We start from the raw sequence: 8,243 nt of genomic DNA, 5'->3' as shown, positions 1-8,243 counted from the left end.
TTCCAATCAATTTATCAAATAATTTATCTGGTCCCAATTACCCCACTTTATCTTTTTATTTTTGGTTTTCAAGCCATAGACCTTACCATTTGACTTGTGTAAGAGATGAAATAAATACTAATAAATTAAATGTGGAGCTTTTGGGAAGACTATATATTTACTTGGCATTTTAAATTTATATGGGGAAATGAAAACAAAAATTTCCTCTTTCTTTATTAGCTTAGTTTATCGCCTTCCGCCAATAGAAGAAGGAACAGGCTGGGTCACCTGAAGGCCAGCAAGTTTGTCAAAGTCCTGTAAGAGAGAGAGAAAAAAAAAAAGATTAAAAAAACAAATGAAAAATTAATCAGAGTAAAAATTATCTAAATAACAAAGTAGAATATATCCAATTAAATGAAGAGCATACCATGGTCTTCAGCAACTCCTTGGTATCAGCATCAACTTCAATAATGTCCTCCTCAAGGGCTGAGACCTCTGGCACATAGTTGTCACGTCGTTCTCTCTCCTCTTCCTGCAGCTTAATGGAGATGCCACGAACTGGTCCACGCTGGATGCGTTTCATCAAATGAGTCACGAACCTGTACAAGACCATAAAGGTAAACATTACATTAAATGATCAAAAGTAGGCTTTTATGGCTTACTATATTGTTGGCTAAGATTCAAGTTACTCTGCACCCTATTTAAAAATGTATTTAAAACTACCAGAAGTGTAAATGAAACTTCACGCAAGTCAGAGGATTGCATTCTAAAACATAACTACCATTACTTTCAATCACCAATAATCATCTTTGAACTGGTGACTGAACATTCATTTCACAGTGATGCTTATAAAATACATAATGCATTTTTAGTCTCGTTACAAGCATATACACATACAGTGGTTTCAGGTTTTCATACACTAAATAATAATGAGGAAAACAAACATGTATAGCCATCTTTGTTGTCAGATATATTCTTATACATTTATAATTACCACTAACTTTAAAGCATCTTGAATATTAAAGCTACTGTTAAAATGTCCATGTATTAATTAATAACTGGCTTCATTGTCCCATTTTCTTTCCATATATGGTGAGATGCTATGACACAAGAGGAACCTTAGTTCTGCCTTCAAGAAAAATAGACATCTGGATGATAAATGGAAAATATGGTCTAAAAATAATTTAGAAAAGATTTCTGAATTACACATTTTTTAACTAACCCAGCAATCTTGTTGCGAAGTGGTTTTGACGGTATGATGGCAATCTCCTCACAGATACGCTTGTTTGTGTGGAAGTCATTGCCGAGGCGAGTGTAGTACTTCTCAATGATGACACGTGCAGCCTTCTTGACCGTTTTTGTACGTACTCGACCCTGGGGAAAAATAATAATTATTGACCATGTCCATTTTTTTCAAATGTGTGATTACCTAACAACTCTGGAAAAACTCTGAAATCATTATAACCTGATACTTGTGATATCAAACCCCTAAAATATATTCAACAATTATTGTTTAAATGCTTTTGAAAAATGTAATGAAAAACGACATTTTCAGTAAATCCAAAGTTCAATACATTGGGCCTTTATAAAAATGTCTACAAAATATGAACTGCCCATCTGTGGCAGGTGAACTATTGTACAACCACCACTGATATCAAATCACAATGGAAATATGATTTTCATTATCAAAGGAGAATTCTTTGTCTTGGCAGGACTTAATGTCTCTTACAACTGTGAGGCAAGGTTTTGCTGGTCAAAGAGGACTGAAAAATTAGATAAGCATGGGTCTCAATGCCATCAAGTTACAAGCAGACACATGGTACTACTTACTACCACAAATTAAACCTTGGGGAAACTAAGCATTGCTCTTTTTTTGAGATGACCATAATAGTAAACCCAGTATTGAAAGTTCTGCAAAACACATCCCCCCCTCCCGACAGAATATTTTTTGACCAAGAATTAGTGCAAGACAGGCAATAAAGCTATAGACTCTAGCTATAGATATTCAGGATCTGTAATCTTACAAAAGTAGGACTAAAGCTTTTAGGCTGTATTACTGTAAAGTTGGTAGAAAAACCCACAATGCAAAAACTAGTTATCGAATTGTAAAGTTATGTATGATATAGCCAATCCTTAATTTTTTTGATGAAGTGGCTGCCTGCGTGCACACCCTGGGACATGGCTTGGCTTTGTGTAGGAAAAGTCCATTACCAATTGGTTAAAATAAGTATTATTTGTCTTTTAATTCAAATTTCAATTGAAGAAGGAAATTATCAGTTGGAAATTGTTTTGGAATTTGTTGATCTACTGCTTCCTTTGACTAATTTTCACTAAATAGCTGCCCTAGACTATAGCTAACTTTTACATATTTAACATGGCACAACTACTTTTCAATAATGACTGGGCATGCAAAAGAAAAGAGGGCTTTTGTGTATAAAGTACCTGAAGCTTCTACACCTCAACAGCAGTAATTCCTTTCCTTTTTCTATGAACATACAAGCTAAACTGCAATAACTTCGCTGTAAAACATCAAAAGGTATAACCTGTAATGTAGTCTTTTGACAGTGCTTAATAAAGTCCATTAACCCATCACACTGAGGAAATTTAGGTATAATTCCAATTTCACCCAGACCTATGGTATAAGATGAACCTGGCCTGTAATGGACAGAACAAAATATAACTTTTTATCTAGTTGGAACATGCAATACTTTAGTATTCATTAAATAAGGACTGTACAAAGATGGGAAAAAACTAAACCTCAAGGGGGAAACTACACTCACTGACGCATGAAATAGCCTGCAGGCAGAGAACACAGGTTGCAACAAGTGCCATGTAGCTAGTAAATACGGCAATTGAGTGGTTAAAACAAAGCCGACCAAGTGGTTTATTATGATGCTATATTACGTGACCTGGCAGTATTGGGTTAAAACCCATTCCCGCCGGGTGACGTATTGACACGTCATCACAAACCGCTCTTTCGGCGGGGTAAGCTCGTACGTGCGGCGACGGGCCAGAGCGCGTGGAGCAGGACATTCGGCTTCACGCAGCAGACTCCCGCGCCCACTGTATGGCCATTGCCAGATATCACCAGAGTGTAATTGCTCTCAGAGATTTAGATATCCGGGAATAATGGGTTAAATCTCTGAGAGCAATTACACTCTGGTGATATCTGGCAATGGCCATACAGTGGGCGCGGGAGTCTGCTGCGTGAAGCCGAATGTCCTGCTCCACGCGCTCTGGCCCGTCGCCGCACGTACGAGCTTACCCCCCGAAAGAGCGGTTTGTGATGACGTGTCAATACGTCACCCGGCGGGAATGGGTTTAACCCAATACTGCCAGGTCACGTAATATAGCATCATAATAAACCACTTGGTCGGCTTTGTTTTAAACCACTCAATTGCCGTATTTACTAGCTACATGGCACTTGTTGCAACCTGTGTTCTCTGCCTGCAGGCTATTTCATGCGTCAGTGAGTGTAGTTTCCCCCCTTTGAGTTTTAGTTTTTTCCCATCTTTGTACAGTCATTATTTAATGAATACTAAAGTATTGCATGTTCCAACTAGATAAAAAGTTATATTTTGTTCTGTCCATTACAGGCCAGATTCATCTTATACCATAGGTCTGGGTGAAATTGGAATTATACCTAAATTTCCTCAGTGTGATGGGTTAATGGACTTTATTAAAGCACTGTCAAAAGACTACATTACAGGTTATACCTTTTGATGTTTTACAGCGAAGTTATTGCAGTTTAGCTTGTATTTTCATAGAAAAAGGAAAGGAATTACTGCTGTTGAGGTGTAGAAGCTTCAGGTACTTTATACACAAAAGCCCTCTTTTCTTTGCATGCCCAGTCATTATTGAAAAGTAGTTGTGCCATGTTAAATATGTAAAAGTTAGCTATAGTCTAGGGCAGCTATTTAGTGAAAATTAGTCAAAGGAAGCAGTAGATCAACAAATTCCAAAACAATTTCCAACTGATAATTCCTTCTTCAATTGAAATTTGAATTAAAAGACAAATAATACTTATTTTAACCAATTGGTAATGGACTTTTCCTACACAAAGCCAAGCCATGTCCCAGGTGTGCACGCAGGCAGCCACTTCATCAAAAAAATTAAGGATTGGCATATCTACATAAACTTTACAATTCGATAACTAGTTTTTGCATTGTGGGTTTTTCTACCAACTTTACAGTAATACAGCCTAAAAGCTTTAGTCCTACTTTTGTAAGATTACAGATCCTGAATATCTATAGCTAGAGTCTATAGCTTTATTGCCTGTCTTGCACTAATTCTTGGTCAAAAAATATTCTGTCGGGAGGGGGGGATGTGTTTTGCAGAACTTTCAATACTGGGTTACTATTATGGTCATCTCAAAAAAAGAGCAATGCTTAGTTTCCCAAGGTTAATTTGTGGTAGTAAGTAGTACCATGTGTCTGCTTGTAACTTGATGGCATTGAGACCCATGCTTATCTAATTTTTCAGTCCTCTTTGACCAGCAAAACCTTGCCTCACAGTTGGAAGAGACATTAAGTCCTGCCAAGACAAAGAATTCTCCTTTGATAATGAAAATCATATTTCCATTGTGATTTGATATCAGTGGTGGTTGTACAATAGTTCACCTGCCACAGATGGGCAGTTCATATTTTGTAGACATTTTTATAAAGGCCCAATGTATTAAACTTTGGATTTACTGAAAATGTCGTTTTTCATTACATTTTTCAAAAGCATTTAAACAATAATTGTTGAATATATTTTAGGGGTTTGATATCACAAGTATCAGGTTATAATGATTTCAGAGTTTTTCCAGAGTTGTTAGGTAATCACACATTTGAAAAAAATGGACATGGTCAATAATTATTATTTTTCCCCAGGGTCGAGTACGTACAAAAACGGTCAAGAAGGCTGCACGTGTCATCATTGAGAAGTACTACACTCGCCTCGGCAATGACTTCCACACAAACAAGCGTATCTGTGAGGAGATTGCCATCATACCGTCAAAACCACTTCGCAACAAGATTGCTGGGTTAGTTAAAAAATGTGTAATTCAGAAATCTTTTCTAAATTATTTTTAGACCATATTTTCCATTTATCATCCAGATGTCTATTTTTCCTGAAGGCAGAACTAAGGTTCCTCTTGTGTCATAGCATCTCACCATATATGGAAAGAAAATGGGGCAATGAAGCCAGTTATTAGTTAATACATGGACATTTTAACAGTAGCTTTAATTTTCAAGATGCTTTAAAGTTAGTGGTAATTATAAATGTATAAGAATATATCTGACAACAAAGATGGCTATACATGTTTGTTTTCCTCATTATTATTTAGTGTATGAAAACCTGAAACCACTGTATGTGTATATGCTTGTAACGAGACTAAAAATGCATTATGTATTTTATAAGCATCACTGTGAAATGAATGTTCAGTCATCAGTTCAAAGATGATTATTGGTGATTGAAAGTAATGGTAGTTATGTTTTAGAATGCAATCCTCTGACTTGTGTGAAGTTTCATTTACACTTCTGGTAGTTTTAAATACATTTTTAAATAGGGTGCAGAGTAACTTGAATCTGAGCCAACAATATAGTAAGCCATAAAAGCCTACTTTTGATCATTTAATGTAATGTTTACCTTTATGGTCTTGTACAGGTTCGTGACTCATTTGATGAAACGCATCCAGCGTGGACCAGTTCGTGGCATCTCCATTAAGCTGCAGGAAGAGGAGAGAGAACGACGTGACAACTATGTGCCAGAGGTCTCAGCCCTTGAGGAGGACATTATTGAAGTTGATGCTGATACCAAGGAGTTGCTGAAGACCATGGTATGCTCTTCATTTAATTGGATATATTCTTTGTTATTTAGATAATTTTTACTCTGATTAATTTTTCATTTGTTTTTTTAATCTTTTTTTTTTTCTCTCTCTCTCTCCTCTTACAGGACTTTGACAAACTTGCTGGCCTTCAGGTGACCCAGCCTGTTCCTTCTTCTATTGGCGGAAGGCGATAAACTAAGCTAATAAAGAAAGAGGAAATTTTTTTTTTCATTTTCCCATATAAATTTAAAATGCCAAGTAAATATATAGTCTTCCAAAAAGCTCCACATTTAATTCATTAGTATTTATTTCATCTCTTACACAAGTCAAATGGTAAGGTCTATGGCTTGAAAACCAAAAATAAAAAAGATAAATGTGTGGGTAATTAGGGACCCAGATAAATATATTTGAATGACAAACTTGTTACTGTTGGAAAATTGTCAGATACTATGCCTAAACCTTACACTTTCAACAAAGCATCCAAAAACAAGTAGGCAAAGTTTACTTCTGCAGCCGTCCACGATCGTTCACACCTTGCCACAGTCCCACACCCATTTACTATCTACCCTGGCTGGTAAGCCTATTCCTGCCCAACCCCACTCCTCCCTTAATATTTCTGCTGGAGCTGTTTCCACTGTCTTAGCTGATTGCCCTATCTACCACAAGGATTGGTCAGATGACAACCTACTTGCCTGCATCACTATGATACAGTATTAGTACCATGCTACACTATTCCCCCTAGAGGTTGCTGCAAGTCCCACATAAATATTGCCAAGATTACCTTCTGTAGACATGATCTTCCCCATAGGGTCTTTATCGGCGGAGAATCTTGCCATGTCAGACCCCCAATCCCTTGCCCGTTGTTGTCGTGGGGGGGCTTAGGAGGCGGAGACTGGGACCCAATGATGGGGAACTCCCCAACCTTGGGACTCAGCCCTCGACTCAACTAATTTTGCATGGCCTTTTTTTTTTCCTTCCCACTTTTCGTTTCTGTCCCTTCACCAAACCCTTCTGCTATCCACCTCCTAAGGTGTGAGAGCCGTGCTGAAAGGATGAAAGGCCGACTTTGTGCCAGTCCTGAACGGCCTGAGGGAGCCATGTGCACGGTATTCCCCTGATTGTTACCTAGCCCTTACCCCTCAAGGGGACCCTGAGGGATGGACTGTTTTTATTCCCAACATAACCCAGGCTTACCATGGCCAGTAATGAAAACCTATCCCCACTATTAGGGTCAATGAGGCTTGCCCCTTTATCAAATAAGCCCCAACGATGTAAACCCACCCGATTCCCTGACCCCAGGCTCTCCTTTGACCACGGCTCCGAACACTGCAATTACTACCCCCTCATCAATGCCTACTAATACAGTAGCCAACAATCAACCCTTAAGGAACATTTCCACTCTCCCAGCATGCTCAACTTCAACACCTCTACCCCCACAACCTCCAACATCAACCACCCCATCTCCCTTATTAATACCTTACAGCCTTATTGCCCACCTCCCCATAACACTACCTCCCTCAACACTACTCCATCTTCGTCACGCCCCCACCCTTCTACTACCCATATCTCTACAACAATTTTGAATACCCTCTTTAGCGCAGCCAAATGTGACCGATTTTTCGTGATCCCTCCCACAGCTCCCTACTCTGACAACACCCTTCTCTTCCAACAATGTCTCCAAAAACAAGTAGGTAAAGTCTCTTTCTATAGCCGACCCGACCTCTCCCATCTTGTCACAGTAACATCCGAAAACCAAGCTATAGCATTAACAAAACTGACCTATATGGTAACCCCATCCTTGCAGAACCCCATCCAATCCTCAATACTTGCACCAGAACAGTTTCAATCTCCCCAGCAAATTGCCCAGTCTATGACAAAGATTGGTCAGACTGTGGAGAAGACCTACTTGCCTGTCTCACAGACTATGATGCAAAGTCAGTACAATGCTACTCCATTCCCCCCAGAGGTCATCGAAAGAAACCAACTAACATAGCCAAAATTACCTTCCGTAGACATGACCCTCCCTTTAACGTCTACATAGGAGGAGAATCCCTCCCTGTTCGTCCATACCAACCTCCTCCACGTCAGTGCCAAAATTGTTGGCGTCTAGGACACCCAGCCAAACATTGCCGTTCCACAGCCAGATGCCCACTATGTGCCCAACCTGGCCATACCCGATCTAACTGCTCTGCACAATCACGCACATGTGCCAACTGTGGCTGCCCCCATAATATATTTTATAGGAGCTGTCCCACCTACAAATTTGAGTCTGAGGTAGCAACTCTCAGATTCAAACTTGGACTCACACTACGCGAAGCCAGACAAGAAGCACGTCGACGTGGTTTCTCTCTTACTCCTTACTCCAGTAATACTGCTCATTCTACCAATTCTCCTAAACCCACTCCCCCTACATCTAACTCCCCCTCTTCTACCTCCTACCTTCCCCAGTCAAACT

At 39.2% G+C, this 8,243-nt stretch overlaps 2 protein-coding genes across 2 annotated transcripts; one reads left to right on the top strand and one right to left on the bottom strand.

Annotated features, from left to right (window-relative positions):
- Positions 1–200: 200 nt before the first annotated feature.
- On the bottom strand, positions 201–3,162 carry LOC119579622. Its single transcript, XM_037927539.1, has 7 exons — positions 3,068–3,162; positions 2,422–2,634; positions 2,150–2,166; positions 1,643–1,728; positions 1,202–1,389; positions 407–578; positions 201–294 (listed from the first exon to the last, which is right to left on the bottom strand). Exons 1-7 carry the CDS (start codon positions 3,160–3,162, stop codon positions 226–228), a joined length of 840 nt encoding a protein of 279 aa, XP_037783467.1. The 3' UTR covers positions 201–225.
- A 1,688-nt stretch (positions 3,163–4,850) lies between these two features.
- LOC119579292 (40S ribosomal protein S17-like) lies at positions 4,851–6,007 on the top strand (the record flags this gene model as incomplete). Its single annotated transcript, XM_037927051.1, is given in 3 exon segments — positions 4,851–5,002; positions 5,626–5,797; positions 5,914–6,007. Coding segments are annotated over 3 exon segments (393 nt in total), but the record flags the coding sequence as incomplete, so codon positions are not given.
- Between the last annotated feature and the right edge of the window lie 2,236 nt (positions 6,008–8,243).

Source organism: Penaeus monodon, chromosome 12 (genome assembly GCF_015228065.2).
Source record: "Penaeus monodon isolate SGIC_2016 chromosome 12, NSTDA_Pmon_1, whole genome shotgun sequence".
Taxonomy (NCBI): domain Eukaryota; kingdom Metazoa; phylum Arthropoda; class Malacostraca; order Decapoda; family Penaeidae; genus Penaeus; species Penaeus monodon.
This window is presented reverse-complemented; position numbering and strand designations above follow the sequence as displayed.

Excerpts from the sequence above, each read along its gene's own strand:
- LOC119579622 (XM_037927539.1), bottom strand. The coding sequence starts at position 3,162 with ATGGCCATTGCCAGATATCACCAGAGTGTAATTGCTCTCAGAGATTTA. Across the intron at positions 579-1,201 it reads CTTCGCAACAAGATTGCTGG|GTTCGTGACTCATTTGATGA; the intron begins GTTAGTTAAAAA and ends GGTCTTGTACAG. Across the intron at positions 295-406 it reads AGGAGTTGCTGAAGACCATG|GACTTTGACAAACTTGCTGG; the intron begins GTATGCTCTTCA and ends TCTCTCTTACAG.